The 18,853-nt window shown below is 41.5% G+C and overlaps 1 protein-coding gene across 1 annotated transcript in view; it reads right to left on the minus strand.

Annotated features, from left to right (window-relative positions):
- The window catches only part of NEB (nebulin), a 204,807-nt gene extending 188,139 nt beyond the window's left edge, over window positions 1–16,668 (minus strand). The window contains 10 exon segments of the mRNA XM_034654568.1: window positions 734–838; window positions 5,666–5,770; window positions 6,422–6,526; window positions 7,217–7,321; window positions 7,793–7,900; window positions 10,135–10,347; window positions 11,875–11,916; window positions 15,236–15,300; window positions 15,827–15,910; window positions 16,523–16,668. Coding sequence (XP_034510459.1) covers window positions 734–838; window positions 5,666–5,770; window positions 6,422–6,526; window positions 7,217–7,321; window positions 7,793–7,900; window positions 10,135–10,347; window positions 11,875–11,916; window positions 15,236–15,271 — 819 coding nt within the window. The 5' untranslated portion in view covers window positions 15,272–15,300; window positions 15,827–15,910; window positions 16,523–16,668.
- Window positions 16,669–18,853: the final 2,185 nt, after the last annotated feature.

Consider the following 18,853-nt stretch of genomic DNA (forward strand, 5'->3'; position numbering starts at 1 on the left):
ACCTAAACAAGGTAGAAACCTTGAGGTTCCACCAAAACTCAAGCAGAAGACCAAATTGGGAACTCCACAGGGGGCAAAGAATAGTATTTAGTATCCCAGGAGAAAGTGGCCTGATTTGAACCAATTTAAAATAGGACTTTAGCATGGGTCTGGTCATCAGTTGAACATCTGTCTCTCGGCATTCTCTGTGAGGCCTGCATTCCTCAGAGCTAGCTTACCAGCCTAAATATAGACAGACTAAGCTGTTTGCCTGGGCCTTAAAAGTTATGAGGTGCACGGCCCACGGCTGTCAAACTAAGCCATGTCTGAGAGATCACTCATGCATTCTTATTTTCTCAATGTCTGACAGAGAGCATAAAACCGTACGAGGTCTTCACACTGAATCAAGACAATCAGATCCTCCAAGAAAATGCGTGGTGACTCAGTTCTCAGTTAGTAGCCCTTCCCTAAGCCAAAATGTTAAATGACATCAGGACACAGGTTCTGGTTTTTAAAATGTGGCTTTCACATTTACCAATCACCAAGTCATTAAGCTGGCTGAACATTTATTAACATGGCCCCACAATGTTGATGGATGTATTGTTTTCGCTGTAGACTTTTCAGGGTCATGTTGCAAAAATACTCCCAGGGCTGGTGTTGGATCTTCGGGTTCCCCTTACTTACTTGCTCTGGTGTTTGAGATGATTAAGCCAATGTTTTTAAGGGAGACAGTGTCCCAGCCCTATTTACTTACCTTGCTCACTTGATTGGTCACTTTCTTAGCAAATTCTATTTCTGGAGGATCCGGCAGAGTTGTGAATTGAGATTGCTGTTCAGCGTGACCTTTTTTGTAGGCAATCTGACAAAATAAAAGATGGGGGTGTTCATGAGCCATAGAGAATTATTCTACATTCCAGATTCCATTTGGATTTTTTTTTAAAGACTATGTTTTCATCTGTATCTGAAGTTTTTAAACTCTAGTGTATCACGTAACAGTAATGTATCCTTGCAGATAGAAATCACTAGTAATACTGAGAGCAAGGCTGTGTCCTATCTCGTTAAGTCTTCTCTCTTCTCCAAGATTATTAACCCTAGATCAGTTTCCTTCCATTTGTCTCTGTGCCACATTTGTAACTGAAATTACTATTAACTAGCATCCTCAACTCCCAACCTCTTGTCTTTAGATCACACCAGCTACCAAACCCCTAGCTCTAGGTCAACTCAACGGCACACTTCCTCCACTTATATCCAGGATGCTGAGCACTACCGAAGCAAATCCTACAACTCTACTGATCCGAGAATGACAATGCTCTAAGCATGACTTAAAGGGCCGCTGGAAAAGGGTACAGAGGTGGGAAAGGGAGTCTCTTGAACCTAAGCCCTTAGCTTGAAGTCTGGGTGCCTACCCAGTGATACGTTCTGTGAACAAGAGCTTGCATGGGGCTGTGTGCCCGATACTCTGAATTTATGGTAACCAATTGCCACTCTGCCTTCCAGGGAGCTTGAACATCCCATTATGCGCCTCTGGTCAGTCTCTGTGCACAGTGGCTAGTGTAAATCCCCAAGACTGTCCTTACCCCAGTCAGCTCTCAGCTTCTTCTTTCATAGGGTAAAGAAAGGCTGCATATACACTTCTCTTTCCCTGTACTTATCCCCTGCCCCTCCCACCTGCTACATGGCTCAGAGAAGCAGCCCTTGCAGGGCAGGACCCCTGTACTCAGACCACTGTTCTCTCCAGCTGCCCTCTGTACCCAGCTCCATCCGTCACCTCTTCTCTTTCTTGACAGCTTCAACCGCTCCCTCTTCATTAGCTCCTTTCCTTTGCCTGTTAAAGGCCTCCCGTGCCTGAAAGTATCATGTCCATGAATCATGCGACCCCTTCACTCCTGCCATCCTTTTTTCCCTTCACTGACTACTTGGGCCTTTTCTTCCATCAGTCCTGACCCCCGCCTCCAAAAATGCAGAACCATGTGTAGATCCCCAGACACAAGAAACCCTCCTATGCCTCTGGACCTTTTCCCTGGCATGCCCCAGCTCCAGGCTCTCCCCATCTGCCTGCAAACTGCCGCTCATTCTGCACGGCTCAGAATAAGCAACAGTTTGCCCTCCTGTGCCCTTCCTGACCTGAGGACCTTTGTCCTGGGATCTCACTCAACATACTTAGCCTTATCTCCTTTAAAGGAATTTTTAGATGACACTGTGATTTGTTGTTTACCTACCTGTCCCTTCTTGGCCTGTGAGCTCTGGGAGGACAGCACCTGGGAGCCCTTGTGGCTTGTGCAGAACCTGACCAGAGCAAAGGTTCAGAGGCTGATTTCTGAATGTGTTTTTTATATACCGAGGCCATTGGGGGAAATCTCAAGATTTATCACCCCAACTCTTCTACTCACTTGTGAGCCTTATCCAAATTATTTCTCCTTCCACGTGGCAGTATTCTTATTTACAATGGAAAGAGGTTGGATAGTTCCAAGGTCCCAGTCATCTTCTTCATGCTTTAACCAACTCTATGTCTTAACCCGATAATATCTACCTACTGCCTATAACAAAAGTTTTATGGACATTAAATCAGTGAGGAATACAAAAGACCATTTTAAAATGCATTTATATGAGTTTCACTGCTCAATCCTTAAGCAGAGAAGACTTTACTTTAGACCTAGGGTGATTGGTATTTTCCATGGCTGGCTAAGTCCTCAGAGAATAAGCAACGTCCTATGAGGAGAAATGCTTACTAAGTATGACATCCTGTCAAAAACCTTCAGAGAAATCAGATCTAGAAGTCCTAATTTCTCAGGAACCTTGGTCAGATTTCTGTCTAGTTAGAATTCTGCACTCTAGATCAACTTAAAGACTCTTGGTATTTGCACAGTATTTTGTCTCTGCTCAGATAGCAAGAAAAACAGGAAGAAAGTGCAGGAGAGGGAGAGAAAGCTTCCAAACCCAAGCGCTTAGTTTGAAATCTACATGCCTACCCAGCGGTATGTTCTGTGAACAGCAGCTTGCTTGGGGCTCAGTGCCCAATTATTATAGAAGTTCATGGTGTGGACAACAGTATTAATAGGCATGTTGGTAATCTGATACTTGGTGCATAATCTGCAATAAAATTAAAAGCCCTATCTTAACTGCCAAGTTTTTCTGAGGAAGGATGGGAAGATTTTACTTCATTATTATATATTCTCCATTATGTATTCTATTGAGATAGCTCAAAAAATGGGGTCAATTTTAACAGTTCAAAGTCCATAGCACTAGAGTGGCATGGAGGTATCCCTTCATCTTTCCATTTATGGATAAAGGGAGACATGTGGAGATTAAGTGTCTTCTTGGAAACCCCTTCCTAGGCTTACATGACATGGCGTTTCCTGGTTCTCCTTCAACTTCTCTAACCGTTTGTTACCTAATTCTTTTGCTGGCTCTCCTTTCCAGATGTCCTAAGAATGGGTGTCCTCCAAAACTCTGCCCTTGGCCATACACTGTTCTGCCTCCCTCATACAGTTTCAGGTCTTCAGCTGTCCCTTTCATTCTGAGGACTCTCAAATACTCATCTCTCGTCCTGTTCTCACACCTATGCAATAAGATGAAGTTTCTGATTTATCCAGAAAATGCCGTGATCTGAATGTTCCATCATCTCAACTCCATTTCTCTATTCCCTAGTGCATCGTTACGAGTTGTACCCCTATACACCCAGACTTCGTCATAAACTCCTCTATGGCTCCTTTCACTCCTTCATCTCCAATATCCAATGTCCTTAACACTTTTAAAATACAGATTCCTTTCTTCCTCTCCTTTGTCCCTGTCATCTGTTTGGTCCCTCTATATTACTAAAACAGTCTTCTTCAAATGATCACAATTTTTCCTAGTCCCAATCTACTTTATTGTCCTCCAGAATTATACCATATTGTTTTCCCCTCCAAAAATCATATGATATCTCTTATGGACTACCGTATCATGTCAGAACTATTTTGTCTGATTTTCAAGGTCCTACTACCAGTTTCTTAAAAGTGCTCTCCTAACTAGGCACCCACAGCTTTCACTTTCTTTGCCCCCCCTCAGAGTCATTTCATCTCTGTCCCTTTGTTCAAGGGTATTCTCTATCTGATATGGCTTTCCTGTTCATCATCACCCCTTCCCTTGGGATTGCCACTTCCACATGGTCTTCTCTAATCACTTGCATGCGTCTTGTCTTTCAGCAAGTATTAGACTATAGAATTTGCTTTCTAAAATTTTTGAAAAAATTTCTTATTGTTTAATGTATGACAATTTCATCTTACCAGCCTGATTATAAAGTCTCAAGGGAAAGGAAGAAAACTTCTTGTCATACGTTTCTATCCCACTAGCTATGCATGCCAAAAAGGACTTTCAACAAGTAACTACTGATCACTTGATAAAGGTTACACGATAATATTATATATTCATGAGCTACAGAATCAAAAACCTAACTTAGAAGCAAGAAGTCCCTCACATTAAAATTAGTACCATGTACTAGATGGTCTTAAATTTTTGTTATGTCTTCTTTAGTTCCTAACTTACTCTATGGAAAGATAGGAGTATACCTATACTATATTTTAATCAATTATATGAAAACTGGGATAGAAATATATCCCCTAAATTTGCAAATGGTATCGAGTGAGAGGTGATAAAAGATTAAGATCTCAAAAGTGGGAGACACCATCAAATGAGTATGCATAATCCCAGAAGAGGGCAAGATAAGATCCTAAGATCCATTGGAAGTAAACCCCAGTAATTTTCAAGACACGAACTAAAATGTAAAGTCCATAGTAAATGTCAGAGATTCGAGGGGTCTAGTTGACAACTGAATGAGAAACAACTTGTTATTTTATAAAACAGTGCTCTCCTGAAGATGAGAGCAATAGTCTGGATTTTCGATACAGCCTCTAGCAAATCCAAGGGTCAAGAAACAAAGCTTCTCAAAACAAGGGGAATTACTAGAATCGAGTGGAGCTCTCCACTACTCTCTACTACTTCTAGTGCTTTCAACCTAAGGACTCTAGTAGGCCTGCTAAGTCCCTCTAATACACTATTTTCAAGGTCGAAGACATTAAACTTTTGGCCAGTGGGGACTGCTGATATTTTAAGAACTCTGAAATATCCTCCGCGTCTCTGAAATATCCTCTGTGTACACCCAATGGCAAGTGATTTTTGTGAGGTCATGACACAAACGTGTTTGGACAAGTGTGTCAGTCTATGCAGAAAAGGGGGGCACACCACAATTCAGACTTTGTAATTAGGATAGCAAATCAAAAGCCTTCAATAACATTTTTCACTTAATATATTTGGGAAAGTAGCTATGATCCCAAAAGGGGATCTGTTCTATTGTCACAGAAAAAAACTTCAACTCTAGCCAAGGGGACAGAGGGCACAGGCTACAGTGGAAAGAACTCTGGTCTTGGGATCACAAGACCAGGCTTCTAATTTGGGCTTTGCCACTAATGACCTATGCGGTCTGAGACTCAGATTCTTCACCTAATAAAAAAACAAGACTGGGTTTAATTATATCTAATATAAATTATAAAATCTAAGTAGACATCATATGATTCTAGATGCATTTATCTGCTATAATGACATTTAGTCTTTCTGAAAGAAGAACTGCAATGAACATCTGGCCAGAAGACATAAACTGAGATGTCCTGATACCGCATTCCCAAATGATGTTGACTTGCACTTGACTTACATCACTGAGGGCTTTCTGGGCTTGGGCCACCCTTCTCAGCTCTGGGCTGTCGTTGTATGGGTAAAACAAGCTTTTGTCAGCTTCCCAGTCCTCAGTGTACAGTTTCTAAATAAGAAAAAGGTGAAAAGTTGTGAGAAAGTGAGCTCCCACTTACATGAAATACACAATTTTGAATTCATCCATCAACAGCAAGAACCGAGGGCAAGGTAAGAGCAAAGGTAAACGGAATCCACAGACAACCTCCCCCCTTCCAGTCGGTCCACGTCATATTTATTAATAGCTTGTCCTGCTGCTTCTGAGAAATCTTATTTTCTGAAGGGTAGATGTGTCTGATTTTGTGTCCTCTCCTCTCCGGGACTTTACCTGCTTCCTACAACAAGGACTAAAGCAAGTGTAAGGAGCCAGGAGACACTCTGCATGATCTCTGTCATGAAATAAACATTTAATAAGAGCGATATCCAGAGATACCCACAGTGTAGCCCAGGATCTCTGAGAGCCAGATCCCAGGGGTATCCCCATTCGCCCCACTTGTTCTCCGCCCAGGTGGCCCCACTCCCCGCCAGGACCCTCTCTTGCACTCTACTCCAGAGGTTTCCTCTCAGTTCCTCCCTGCCCACCCTCACCCCTGCAACCCACAGGGCTCGAGGATACTCGTGAAGAGATCGGGCAACCACATTCTAGATCATCAAGAGTACTGGGTATTGCACTGAATTACGCGGGGGCGGACAGGAGGAGCGACACAGCAGATGCCCTTACCTTACTGAACATGGCTGTGTTCTTAACTGCCTGGACAAGTTCAGGGGCATCAGGGGGAAGCAGGTACTTATCCTTGGTGTCTTCCCAGTTCTGCTTGTATAAAACCTAGACAGAAAAAGCAGAGGACCTGTGGTTGATGTCACCCCCACGGGCATGAGGGTATAGAGAATAGAGTGCTGTGAAGTCTTTCACATTCAAAGTGTCCTCACACCGAGGCGGCCTTCTTCCCCATGTGTTACTAGAATCAACTGGGAAAACGTTGACCATGTCCACATCCCATAATACTTTTCCTGCACTGGTAAGCTTTTACTTGAAACTGATTTTTTAAACAAAATCATGATTATGATTCTCCTATAGGTTCCTTTCAAAGGCTGCCACCTTCTTGGCCATTGACTGAATCGGGGTAGTGGACATGTCCCCTTTGACTTATGTGGTATTTTTTAAATGTTTTTAATTAGTTGCTTCCATTTGCAATTTGAGGACTTCTCATAAAAATTAAGCTCCCTGACTTGTTTACAAAGAAGTAAGAGACTCTGGTAACACTGGGCCTGCATTCTGTGCAGCAGTCGCCTGGAGCCGTGTTGCAGGGCAGAGACTTTCCAAGCTGCCATAGGTCCTATGGCTACTTCGGTCACCTGTGCGGCCTGCCTGACACGTGGGCACCAGAGCTCCCAACGCCCCTGGATTTGAGGGAGACCGGCGAGCAGGATCAGACCTGTCCAGTTCTCCTCTAAGGCCGGGCAGAGGTCACCTACACGCTCTTCAGCAACCCAGCCATCCACACCATGGCCTCACCTTACTGACTTGCTGCGACACTTTCTTTGCATGTTCAATGTCCTTTGCTTTTTCGTCTACGTGACAGATAGTTTTAGCAACATCGCCATCCATTCGATACTTAACCTGCAGAAATAATGCACAGAGTTCATGACAGGCACGCCCATGTGACTCTACTAAGGGAGATCCATACCCAAAGAGCTGTAACCCAATGACTCAATGTCTGCAGCACAAAGCAAAGTTTCTGCATTTTAGAAAACGATGATCTCCAAAGATCTGCAGAGCCCCTGCAGTCTCTGCATATCTGCTTTCCTGGCTGAATTTCAGCCCCCTGCCCTTCTCCGTGCAGGCCACAGTGACTTCGAACTTCCCGTCTCATATCATCTCTTAGCTAACTTGCTAAGTCCAGCTTTTAGAAATCTCTTGAGGTTCACATCTAGGGCCACATAATCTATAGCCAATGCTTCCTCTAGATTTCTGCACGGGCTCACAGTGATTTGACTCCTCATCTTCCCTACATCCATTAAAGCCCTGGATTCCGAGTGGTAGGCGTGTTTTTGGCACGTCTCTCTCCTTTGCTTTAGCAATGCAGCCCACCTCACTGAGTTGATCTTGTACTTTCTTGATCCGGCGAAGTTCTGGGGTATCGGTTGTGATGGCGTATGGCTGTCCTTTTGCTTTCTCATAGTTCTCCTTGTATTTATTCTGAAAAGAACATCCAACATTAGCCTAAAACCTGACAAGACAGCAGCAGAAATTTCAGGCAATGCATTCCTCCCCTTCTGATTAAAAAAAAAAAATTCTACAAGTTCTAACAATTATCAATTATAACAGCTTTCTGTCCCTTACCCGATTCTCAGCAAAAACTAAAATAGATTTGTTAATTGTTCTTCCTAAACATGGTTGGATACTTGAGACAGTAGAAATTTTATTACAGACTATTGTCTTGAAAATGCCCTAAAATGATTCTCTCGATGTTTTTATTGCCTCAATGCACACATAAGAAGCCCAAACCTCAATAATTTTAGAAAATAAATATAAAAATGGTCTGAAAAGATTTGATTGCTAATACAATGCAAAAATATTCAACTCAGAAGTTGCAGCTAAATCTCGATGGTCTGGATAGCTGAGACACCAGCTGACTTAATGGAAAGTCTGAATTATGGAGTATTTTGAAAAGGAATGCAATTTTATTATTTCTGCTAAATATACAATGAGTTCTTGCTTTAATAACAATCTGCATAATTTATTATTAATGCTTCAATGGTACTCCTGAGTGTAGTCAACAATCTAAATCATACTCTTGATTTTATCACTAACCACTTTAAAAATACTATAAACCTTTGCCAACATAGTCTTCAGACTATCAGAAATTCTAGGATATTGTCAGAATTTATGAGATTTTATGGCAATAAATGGACAAAAAAAATTCTGTTTTTGCTGAATACTGCAATGATAAAGGAGGCAAGAGAATCTTTTTTTTTTTTTTAGAGCTCGAAGTCTTAGAAAACTAGGTTTTAGATCATTCAAGAATCTAAACTAGAAATTTACCAAACAGTCCCCAGGAGTTAACACTAAACCAAACATGGCCATTTATTGACCAATCACAACAGGATGCTTTTGACGTAAGCCCTTAGTCCTCTATTAGCCAATGTTCCCCTGAGCTGCTTTTTTTTTTTTTTTCGAGCCACCAGAGGATGTGCAATCAAGCCACCTAGTGAGAACTCAGCCCACATGGACAATCAACAAATCAGATCCATTCAAATGGGTCACTGTAACTTGTTACGGTGTAACTGTACATGGAAAGTTAAGGACCAGGGACCTTCAACAGCAGTGATTCTCAACCTGAGCTGCACATTTCAAAGGCCGGGCAGTTTTTAAAAATCTTTATGCACAGGTCCCAGCCTCAGACTGATTAAACAAGAACAGCCTGGGTATCAGTAGATTTAAAGCTCCCAGAGGATTCCAATGTGCAGCCACAGTTAAAAGCCATGGTTCTGGGGCACCTGGGTGGCTCAGCCAGTTAAGCATCTGCCTTTGGCTCGGGTCATGATCCGAGGTCCTGGGATCGAGTCCCATATCAGGCTCCCTAATCAGCAGAAAGCCTGCTTCTCCCTCTCCCCATCCCCTGCTCATGTTCTCTCTTGCTATCTCTTTCTAACTCTTTCTCTCCCTCTCTCTCAAATAAATAAAATCTTAAAAACGAAACAAAACAGTGTTCTAGGGTACAGTCGAACATTCCAATCTTCATTTCAGATGAACTCTTAGTCTAACCCTGGTTTTCTAAACTACACGTCCTTCTTCACCATACAACTCTTAAAGACCTTTTTACATATTGCTAACTAGTCTACTTAAGAGGCATCCTTGGGGCGCCTGGGTGGCACAGCAGTTAAGCGTCTGCCTTCGGCTCAGGGCATACCCCGGCGTTCTGGGATCGAGCCCCACATCAGGCTCCTCCGCTATGAGCCTGCTTCTTCCTCTCCCACTCTCCCTGCTTGTATTCCCTCTCTCGCTGGCTGTCTCTATCTCTGTCGAATAAATAAATAAAATCTTTAAAAAAAAAAAAAAGAGGCATCCTGCTCAGATGTTTATTTAGATGTTATTTAGCTCCTGTGAATGGATTTCAACTAAATCTATATTTATGACTTCATGGTTCTAGACGGGCTAAGAAATTGTGATTACCAATAAATGCTTTATAATCAGCCTCCTGCTTATTTTGTGGGAATAATTTCAGTAAGGATGCTTTCTCCGATTCTGCAATGGTGCAAATGAATTACACGAAAGGAAAATTCAAGAGTCACAAGAGCTTATATTTCTGCAGGTAAGTATCTCATACAAGGTTGAGAAACAAAATCCAGTAAGCACCCAAAACAGAGTTGGTTGAAATCAGTAATTTCTCAATAATAAAACTAGATTAGCAGAAGTCATTTGAAACTTACGGGGCTAAAGAGTTCCTGCATTTTCTGACTGTGTACAATGTAGGGGGTCATGAACTTCGAAGTATCCAGTTTCTTCCGGATAACCCTCTTCCTCTCCACTGGCTTGGCTGGGACTGGCTGTGCTGACACCGGCTGTGCCAGTGAGGATTTGGAAGGTTTTGATTGATCATAGTCAGTCCGTGTTGTCGTAGTTTCATAGGTTTCTGTTATTGTCTGAAAATGGGACATGCAGTTCAACACTGTTACAGAAGTAAAAACTGTGATTGCGTGATCTTGGTATATAGGCATTATTCTGACTGCAAGTCAGACTTACATCCCCAGTGTTACTTCTCCATCTCTAAAACAGGCCAAAGCAGGGCATCATACACTCTGTCCATATGAAGGTACATCACGTTACATAAATCTGAATGCTGATTGCTCAGGAGTGGAGTCAAAAGGTTACTCCTTCTTAATTTGCTACAGTGCCTTAAAATTCCATTTGTAGAATGGAACCCAAATGCTTTCAGGTTGTATAAAAATCAGAAATACAATATTCTCAAGCATTTAAAATCTTAAATCCCAAGCAAACTTGGGATCAGACAACAAAAGATTAAGATGATGAAATAAAAAGCTCGACTTCTTGACTTCATATTAACTTTTAAATGAGTCTAAGAAAAAGCTGGCTGCTTGTCCCACAATGAACTGGAGTGCCATGTACACTAACAAATGCTTAAACAACGATAATGATGACAACATAAGGGGGTAATTATCCTTACAATAGTCCTATGCATGCAGTAGGTGGGAAATCACAGTTTCTTACAAAAGGCTGTATAAAGAAGAAACTAAGGCCCAAAGTTTAGGTCTAGTCCAAAGTTAAAAATACTATATGTAAGAAAAGAAGGTAAGCAGCCAAGTCTTCAATCCCTCTGCTAGCATGATTTACTTCACAGCTAATATCCTCTATACCGAAGGAAGAGTTCTAGCGTCAATTATGAAAAGAGAAACTGAAGCAACAAGGACATTGGCCATCTATGTCCACTTCCCCTAGTGTTGTCAGATCATTGCTGATAGGTTGCTTTCTGCCATTACTGATGTACCGTTGATGGTGAGAAACTAACCAATTTATAGCATCTACAAATGTTAGGCTTCAGGCAGTCATAAGCTCTTTGAGCAGGATCCAGGGATAGCCATCCCTGTTCATCATGCTCAAGAGAAACAGCTCTATTCAGAAAACGAAGCATGAGTGAGGTATTTCACCCTAAAAAATCCCACCTTGGAATATTCATGGCAGAGGCTTTGTGCTACAGTCGAAGTAACATTTCATTGCATCATCAGGGACAAAGGCTTGGAGGGCCTTCCCTGTTGGCAGAGATGGTACCCCACAAGTCACAACTCTAAACAATAAAACTGCGGGTCCCCATGCAAATCACATGTCCAAGGCCATGTGATTGCTACAGTCACAGAGCGCTGATGGCCAATGATGTTATTTTGATTAGTACCACCTACACCAAAAATACCACAGGAACAATGGCGGAAACCATCCCCAGCCACTTTGGATATGCTGAATAGCAAAAACAGTGACGTAACCTGTCAAACAGGTAGCATTCATTCTTGTACCATCACCGTTGAACACATGTAAGTGAGCGACTCTCTCTCAGACTCTCCCTTTGCCAGCTCTGTAGCCCTGGGAGTCTATGAGAAGGGAAGGCTCTGCCTGCTTTCATCAGCATGCAGTTCGCGCAGACATGGGTTGCGTCTTACCTCTCCTGGCACCTCTTCATAGACTGTCTCCTCTGTGTAATACTACAAATAGAGCACAAAGGACTCATGAGAACAAAGCAGAAACCACCTCTCCTCTGCCTCAGCTGAACCACTGGGTTATTTTGCTAGCCCAGCTGGCGTGCACTATGTGTGGGAAGGAAGTACATGAAGGAATCCATTTCAGCTTGATGTAACTTCAGGGACACTAACATGAATGCCATCAGACTAGGCAAGGAGATGCAGGGTGACGAGAAAGGTGTCTGGGGCTGATTATTTGCCGGGGCAGTTATTTTACTTATGACAAAAAATGTTCTTCTGGTACCCAGGGTGTAATTTGCAGAGAAAATGTGAGAACAATATCCTGAGTATGTGGGTTGGGCAGAAAGGAACTTGATATAACCCACTGTTTGTAACTAACAATAAAACCAAACAGAGCTTTTTGACCCGATTGTATCATGGAAACACTAGATCCAAAAGCATATACACATCCCAATTACCCCTGTAGCACCCTGATTACTAAGAAAGGAGAGTCTCTTCCAGAGTGAGGGGTGCATCCCTCTATAGCACGATGGTCCTAAAAGGATGCGAAGATGAAAATCTACAAATGCCAAGGGGAGAAGGAAAAAATGCAGAGACCTTTAGGCACAAGATGTGGGAAAGTTAGGCTGCAGTTCGCAACTGATGGCTGTGAGGTGCCTGCAGGCCGGATCTGAAATCAAACCTACTTTTGTCCTACTTCTGACATCAGCGGCGATAAATAGATGCTGATAGGAACTGGCTGACATTTTGTTTCAGACGTGTAAGGGGAGTGGAATCCTGCCCCTAGCCTCACCCGAGAAGCTGGGTGAGCACAAGTGAAGACTCGAGCCAAGGCACACAAGGAAAGGACAAAAATGAAACATTTGGCTCATTTTCTTGGTCCACAAAATGTATATCATTGTAGGCTTCATTTTTATTTTCTCTGCCACCAAAACACACACTCAGGGAGAGGAAAAAATACTGACTACAAAATTTCCCCTCAGGTGGCTTCCTTTCTTCCGCCCTTGGTTCAGTGCACTCTGATCAAGTTATTTAACTGTTGCCAATAGGCTACCGGCTATATTTCATCTGCGGGAAGATTAGTATAAAATTTGCCTGATGTCCCTCACTCTTGCGCTTTCTTTGTTCCTACACTATTTCTTTATTAAAATCGAATATCCATCTGTATGGCCTTACGCATAGTGAGAGAAACCACCAGCTCTTTTAGGACAGAGAATTTCTTTTATATGCTTTTGCCTTCATCACACGGGAAATCTCATTTGGACACTTTGGGGAATACTGTTTGATGGTGATCCACAGAGAACCATGCCTCTGGCCACACAAAACATCAGTGCCTTGAGAAGAAATACTAAAATAAAATGAATGATGCACAAGTATTTTGGATTTTCTTAGCATCCAAGGAAAAGCAGCTCCTGGGTAGCCATCCAGTTTTACCTTTGCTGGGCTCTCACCATTGGTAAACATAGCTTAGAAATAACCCTATAAAAAAAGCAACATTACCCAAATGGTCAGCATTAACTTATATGCCAAATCCCACTTTTTTTTTTTTTAGAGCTGTGCCACTAATTATATAGTGCATCCTCACTTCTTTTCCTTTCAATCCAAGTTTAAGTTTGAGAAAAGAGCAAAAGCACAATTTTATTTAGATGTCCAAGGCCCCTAGAAGATCTCTTTTTAAAGCTAGTTCCTGGTTTTGAACTCTTCCCTGACCATTTTCTCAAATTTGCCACCATTCCATCTTCATGGCATCTTTTTTGAGGTCAGAGAGACCTTGGTTGAACACTCTCTGGCAGGAAGTCTAACAGTTCAGCAACTGCAGGTCAGACCCAGAAGTAGTAATAGGAATAAAATGGCAAGGATGAGATGCCTAAAAATAGCCCCCACCATTTTTACACCATCTAGTTAAATTAATCAGGTCTAGCGCTGAGGACAACATCCAATGACCAATGAACACAATTATTTTAAGAAAAACAAGGGATTTTTAACTTGGAGGCTAAAAAGTTTTACTGGTATTACTACCACAGGAAAGGCAATTTCATTTATAACTGTGTCATTGTTGAATAGTGATTATTCTAACTCACAGGGATATTTGTAAAATGCACACTAGTAATACTGAACATTGAGAATACAGCCTTTGGCTTTCAAGCCAGAGGGGCTCATTGTTATACTGCACGAGATTCATTCTGTGTTTTCTTCCTAAATCCTTCAGTAAAAAAAAATAACTTTATGTGTAGAATAACAAATTTTTCTTCATCTAAATATAGACTGGTCACTAAAATAATCTTCCAAAGACAAATTTCGGCACTGTCGTTTGGAATTTGGCTCTGGGTAGCTCTTAATTTCATTCTGATGAAAAAGCACAGATTTTCAAAACTGTCTCCAAGCATCTTAGCATCTGGAGATTTTTATATGTTTAGATCATCATTAATTATAAATTATTAAGCACTTTCAGATTCAATGGCAATGTATTTATATGGATTATAGTCCCCAAGCCTTGAGATTCTAGAATGTGAAGCTGAAGCCAAGAGCTGAGGAAGAAAAACCGTAACATATAAACAAAATTTTATAAAATAAATAATTAACAGCTTTGTAGAATGTGTCAGATGTCCACAAATAACCCAGAGGAAATTTTTCCAAGATGTCCACTTTGGGTTTTGTTTTTTGTTTGTTTGGTTTTTTTTTTTTTTCAAAATTTAAAAGCAAAAGCTAGTCTTGTTCCCTTAGGTAAATAGAATGGGAGTTGGTCAGAAAGTGTGGCTCCAAATGTCACTTGTGAGTGTGATGAGTTTATATTTATGGGCACATGTGCACATTTACATACATACAAAATCTCACATATGCATAAAATCTCATTAGTGTATTATTCTGAACATTTAACCCATATTACCCTCTAGGTAATCAGCTGGTTGAAGCAAAGATTTAAAGTAGCCCCTTTTCCTCCTATTGCTATGTGGAAGCTAAAAGACAGAGTTCAGTTTTTGGAACTGTCCCTTCATCTCCTCCATCCTTCTGATCAGGAGGGTTGTCAGGTGGGGAAGAAGGTAGTTTCAGAAGACAAATTAACACCACCTTTACCCCACACCATGTTTTTCTGAGAGTTTAAAGAAAAGCAAAAGTGGGAAACAGTGAGATTTCTTTTCAATTCTAAATCCCACATAATTATAGTGAAACTGAACATAAAATATTCCTTTCTCATGCTTTAATAATGACTCTTTGTGAAGTTATAATAGATGAGGTATTTGTCAAATGATTAATTCACCTACACGGCTTTGGCTGTCGCCACAGAAAATACCCGCTGTCAGAGTCAGCCTTTTCATCTTACCTCCACCACCTCCTCATATTCTTCGTCGTCTGCCATTTTCCCAGAGTCGTAGTGGCACCTACAAACTTTTCATATTCCAGACAAATGGAAACGCATTAGCATCTACCCCTAGGACTGAAATCATAACATTATAAAAACAGAATGTAAGATTATCCATCCTACACAGCCATAGATTGTTGCAGGCTACGTGAGAGGAGATATTTAAATATGGCTCTCAAAACCTCAGACTTCAATCAGCGTCTCTTGATGCCCTCAGCAACATGTCAGGTGTCGCTGCTTCTAGCTACACCACCAATTTAGTTCAAGTTGTAAAAGGAAGCGGAGGTAAGAAAGCGAGAGGATTTGGATTCAAAGAAACAGGGTATTCAAGTTTCTAAATACTTGCGGAAAAACATTTTCAAGCAAACGTCTTAGTGAAAGGGAGGTCAGCTCGGCTTCCAGAAGTCAGAATTTTTCGCCAGCACCAAATTTCTAAGAGGGATGCTTTGGGTCGCTCTACTCCTCTAAAACACCATAGCAGTCTGTGCTAGGCTTGAAATGAGGACACATAAAAACAAATCTGTCAATAGCTTTAAAAGAAAAAATAGAAACCTCAAGGCAATGGGGTTATTTTTTCCCGAACACCATTGGCTTGTATGGATTTTTCTGTTCTGCTTCTGTAGCTCTTCCTCAAACCTGAAAAATAAGAAACATTTCAAGCATTGACTGAAGTACATAGAAGACTGTGGGTCTCTGGTCTAAGCTTCTAATTCAGGAACTAACGAGAGGATCTCCCAAGGCCTCCTTAGTTTGACGCCAGAGAATGGGACTCTCTTGATAAAAGGGGATGAGGACTTGGAGCAGCTGTCCCTTTGCCCAAAGATATTTGCCATGTAAACCAATACCCCGCCATGGCTGGTTTTGTTAAGCCAGCGAAACTGCCGCTCCTTCGGAGGCAAAGGAAGCCCAGTAGAACAGGATAAATATAGGAATGCAGAACATAGATCCTTTTACGTACCAATATATTTAGGGAAAAAAATCAAAGGCAAAACTTTTTAAAATGTTGTCTGTTAGACGAGAGAGCCAACTCAGTCGAGCAGTAAGCTGGTCAGTATAGGACTTTGATCACACAACACATGGCAGGTATAAGTAGGGCCTGAGTAGGGCAACAGGGTCACAAACTTTCCTAGTTACATTTCCACCCCTAATTTCCCCAGTTATGACCCCAAACTTTGGGAAATACTTCAAGGGAAGCTGCAGAACATCTCCAGCAAGACCATTACAGAAAAAGCCATAAACCGGCCTTACCTTTAATCTATCAGATCAATTTCCTCAGCAGCAAAGCCTCTCCCAACTCTTCCCTCCTGAGAACCCCAGGCAAGAGCCAGAGTGGTGCCTGGGCTCCGAATTATCACGTGGTACCAGCAGCCAATCAGATCCCGAGTCGCTCGAATTTCAGAAGCTAAATATACTGAGTGATCTTCTGAAAACCACCTGTTCATCAATTCCACTAAAGGATAAAGGGTAACAAATTGCTTGCTTAGAACTATTCAAATGTAATGGAATTTTACTTAACTTCTAGCATATGGGGTTCAAATTTAGGTTTACTCTCTCATTTCCTGTAACCCTGTTTAATACCGTACTTGCGCAAAAGAATTCAGGATAAAATAAGCACGTCTTTGAGGGGCTGTGACCCTTCTTTAGCTGCTTTCTTCAGGTCACTTTTCCCCCTTTCATGGAGGTGAACATACTCTCCCTCGTGCAGCTCAGCTGGTGAGCTACAGGTAAGTTTCAGGCGTTGATGTGAAATAAACAGAGGAATAAAATCCACAAAACCTCAAGTTGGCAAAAACAATGTTTAAAATTGTGAACAGATGAAATGACAGGTGAAAATATTTGATGTGACCCTAGCTAAGATAGCCACAGCGTGTAATTAGAGAGAATAGGCCCCATCCTTTAGGGGGGTGGATCCCGAGACCATACTCATTATCTTCTCTCTCCTTAGGTGAGGCCAGTTGCTGGGAATACAGAGCCTCTTTCATGTGTAACTGGGTCTGTTGATTTTCAACTTGGGCAGCATCTAGAGGCAAAGTGTGAATGCAAGCTCAAAAGGGTTCAATTTCCAAAAAGCAATAGCAGATAAAATTGAAATCTGTAAATTACCAGGAGAAGATAATGCTCTATTAGGTAAGTCAGAGTGTATGACACTGAGTTTGTAAAAATTACCTAGCAGTTTTCTATCTAAAGACAATTTTCACTGATTTAATCTCTCTCTAAACCTCTGTACTAAGGCAAAAACCCTGCGGGTCACCCGTATCTTGACATGGATTTGAGACTAAACCTATTGTAATAGTTCTTTTTTAGCTAAGTGTTAGAAGGATTGTCACATTTCAAACATATGTACCTCTCCCCCTTCCGTGATTCATATGGTGGTGAATAAAACTGAACATCATTTTATTATCTTTTTTTTCAGATGAAAAAGACTTTATTTTTTTAATTTTTTTAATGTTTTTTATTATATTGTGTTAGTCACCATACAGTACATCCCTGGTTTCTGATGTAAAGTTCCATGATTCATTAGTTGTGTATAGCACCCAGTGCACCATGCAATACGTGCCCTCCTTACTACCCATCACCGGCCTATCCCATTCCCCTACCCCCCCTCCCCTCTGAAGCCCTCAGTTTGTTTCTCATAGTCCATAGTCTCTCATGCTTCATTCCCCCTTCTGATTACCCTCCCTTCTTTATCCCTTTCTTCTACTGATCTTCCTAGTTCTTACATTCCATAGATGAGAGAAATCATATAATTGTCTTTCTCTGCTTGACTTATTTCACTTAGCATTATCTCCTCCAGTGCCATCCATGTTGCAGCAAATGTTGAGAACTCGTTCTTTCTGATAGCTGAGTAATATTCCATTGTATATATGGACCACAACTTCTTACTCCAGTCATCTTGTTGAAGGGCATCTCGTGAACATCATTTTATCATCTTAACTATTTAAACCTTGTTCATTTTCTATGTTCTCACAGGCTTTATGACCAAGAGATATGTGTGTCATATGAGATCATTCTGTTGGCAGATGTAAACTAGAATTGACTAGTAATTCATTATGTTTTAAAAGATGGTGTTAAATTGAAAAATAATTCAGGCTGACTTTTTAAAAAACACATAGTATAAAATCTTCTAAAATAAAAAAATAAGCATAAGCACTCTGATGCCAACCTGGAACTATGTCCCCTAGGCATGAAAGAGCCGCACTATTTTCCTGCTTTATCTATGGCCTCCTCTGTAGAAGAAGAAATGACCCCCTGATTTATTGGTAGGCTCTTATCACATGCCTTGCACATAGTAAGTGCTCCATAAATGTTGGCTATTATTATTTTAAAATTATTATTACCATTTTAAAATGTTTTATTTATTCGTTTGAGAGAGAGACAGAGACAGGGCAAACAGAGAGAGGGGCAGAAGCAGAGGGACAAGCAGACTCCCCCACCCCCACCCCGAGCACGGAGGGCAAAAGCGGCCTCGATCCCAGGACCTGGAGATCATGACCTGAGCTGAAGGCAGACACTTCACCGACTGAGCCACCCAGGTGCTCCTTATTATTACCGTTGCTAAACATTTTATTGGAGTCTTCA

This window comes from Ailuropoda melanoleuca, chromosome 2, assembly GCF_002007445.2.
Source record: "Ailuropoda melanoleuca isolate Jingjing chromosome 2, ASM200744v2, whole genome shotgun sequence".
Taxonomy (NCBI): domain Eukaryota; kingdom Metazoa; phylum Chordata; class Mammalia; order Carnivora; family Ursidae; genus Ailuropoda; species Ailuropoda melanoleuca.